Here is a 2,020-nt window from a genome sequence, read left to right as displayed (position 1 = left end):
TGCGATAGTCCATGCACACCTTCCATCCGGTGACAGTCCTGGTGAGAATCAACTTATTTTGCGCATTGGTAACCAGAATCATACCATCCTTCTTCGGCACACATTGCACCAGCGAAGTCCAAGAACTATCCGAGATGGGGTACAACACCCCTGCATCCAACCACTTGATTAACTCCTTTTTGACAACGTCTTGCATAGCTTCATTCAACCTCTTTTGATGTTCTACGGAGGGCTTGGCATCATCTTCAAGAATAGTCTTGTGCATGCAAAAGGCGGTCTTATACCCCGGATATCAGCTAGAGTCCATCCAATTGCATTCTTCTATTTTTGGAGCACAACCAATGTGGCATCTACTTGCATGTTAGTAAGACAAGAGGAAAGAATAACTGGCAAAGTTGAACTAGGGCCTAAGAATTCATACCTGAGGTGTGGAGGCAACGAATTTAACTCCAACACTGGAGGTTCCTCGTTTGAGGGCTTTGTTGGTGGAGTCTTTCTATTCTCAAGATCCAAAGAGAGTTTTCGAGGCTCATAAGAGTAAGAGCCCATTCCATGTAAACCATTGACACACTCCACCCGTCCTTCATCTTCTTTGGCATCAAGATTCAACAACATTGCTTCTAGAGGGTCCTCCACATTGATCACTGCACTAATATCATCAACTATCACTGCCGTAACAAGATCCACAAAAGAGCACACTTTAGTACTGTTGTACTGCTTCATTGACTTGCCCAAAGACCACTTTTTCATCACCCACCCGGAAGGTGAGTTCCCCTACTTTCACATCAACTAAAGGCTTCCCAGTTGCAAGGAAAGGTCTTCCCAATATGATAGGAACCTCATAATCAACCTTGCAGTCCAAGATCGCAAAGTCAGCCGACAAAATTAACTTGTCCACCTGAACAAGAACATCATCAATAATACCAAGCGACCTCTTCATTATTCTATCCGCCATTTGCAATCTCATGTAAGTCAGCCTCGGTTGCTCAATACCCAAAGTCTTGAAAACGGAGTAAGGCATCAAGTTGATACTCGCCCCCAAATCACATAGAGCTTTTGCAAAGTCTGCACTCCCAATGGTGCAAGGGATGATGAAAGCGCCAAGATCTTCAAGCTTTGGAGCCATCGAGTGCACAATTGCACTAACTTGGTAGGTCATCTTGATGGTCTCACAATCCATGGATCTTTTCTTTGTCATCAAGTCTTTCATGAACTTAGTGTAACCCGACAATTGTTCTAGAGCGTCCACCAAAGGCACATTAATTGATAAGCTCTTCATCATGTCAATAAATTTCTTAAACTGATTCTCATTTTTCTACTTCACGAGCCTTTGAGGATAAGGTGGAGGTGGCCTTGGCAAAGGAGCCTTGGCTTTAGGCACAACCGTTTCCGGCAATTCTATTATGTGTTCCCCAAACGGGTTCATGTCATTCTAAGTTTCCACCTCGTAATCTTGGATATGAATCCTCACTTCCTCATTCAAGTTCTCATCAGTCACATTCTCAACCACCAAAGGGATATCATCCTCTTGCAACTCAACTTCATCACTCAAAATTTCTTTTTGTTTGGAGGCATTCACATCACTGCCTCGTCCACTTCTTGTAGTTACCGCCATTGCATGCTCAGTATTGTTCCCACCCTTCGGGTTGACTACTGTATCACTAGGTAGAGCCTCCTTAGGGAGAGTATTCAAGGATTGTGAGATTTGACCTAATTGAACCTCCAAAATTCTGATTGAAGTATTGTGGGATGCCAACTGGGCATCAGAGTCAGAATTCTTTTTCATCATCTGTTCAAACATCATTTTGATTCTCTCCATATCATTGTTGGATGAACTAGGACCTTGGTATGGAAATGGGGGTGGATTGTACGGTTGTTGATACATTGGGGGCCTTTGAAAGCCTTGCCCCCGATTTCCTTGATTGCTATTGTTCCAACCACCTTGATTGTTGTTTCCACCTCAGTTGTTGTTGTTGCCACTCCACTTACCCTGATTGTTCTGGTTGCCCCAATTTGAATT

At 43.5% G+C, this 2,020-nt stretch overlaps 1 protein-coding gene across 1 annotated transcript; it reads right to left on the bottom strand.

Moving 5' to 3' along the window:
- Window positions 1-321: 321 nt before the first annotated feature.
- On the bottom strand, window positions 322-1,282 carry LOC138880736 (uncharacterized). Its single transcript, XM_070160909.1, has 2 exons — window positions 754-1,282; window positions 322-668 (listed from the first exon to the last, which is right to left on the bottom strand). Exons 1-2 carry the CDS (start codon window positions 1,280-1,282, stop codon window positions 322-324), a joined length of 876 nt encoding a protein of 291 aa, XP_070017010.1.
- Window positions 1,283-2,020: the final 738 nt, after the last annotated feature.

Source organism: Nicotiana sylvestris, chromosome 11, assembly GCF_000393655.2.
Source record: "Nicotiana sylvestris chromosome 11, ASM39365v2, whole genome shotgun sequence".
NCBI classification, from domain to species: Eukaryota; Viridiplantae; Streptophyta; class Magnoliopsida; order Solanales; family Solanaceae; genus Nicotiana; species Nicotiana sylvestris.
Note: the sequence above shows the minus strand (reverse complement) of the source record. Positions and strands in the feature narration are given on the sequence as shown.

What these genes read in the sequence shown, in the direction of transcription:
- LOC138880736 (XM_070160909.1), bottom strand. Translation starts at nt 1,282, where the DNA reads ATGATGAAGAGCTTATCAATTAATGTGCCTTTGGTGGACGCTCTAGAA. An exon ending in GGAACTCACCTTCCGGGTGG is followed by an intron (nt 669 to 753) that starts GTGATGAAAAAG and finishes TTGTTACGGCAG; the next exon opens with TGATAGTTGATGATATTAGT.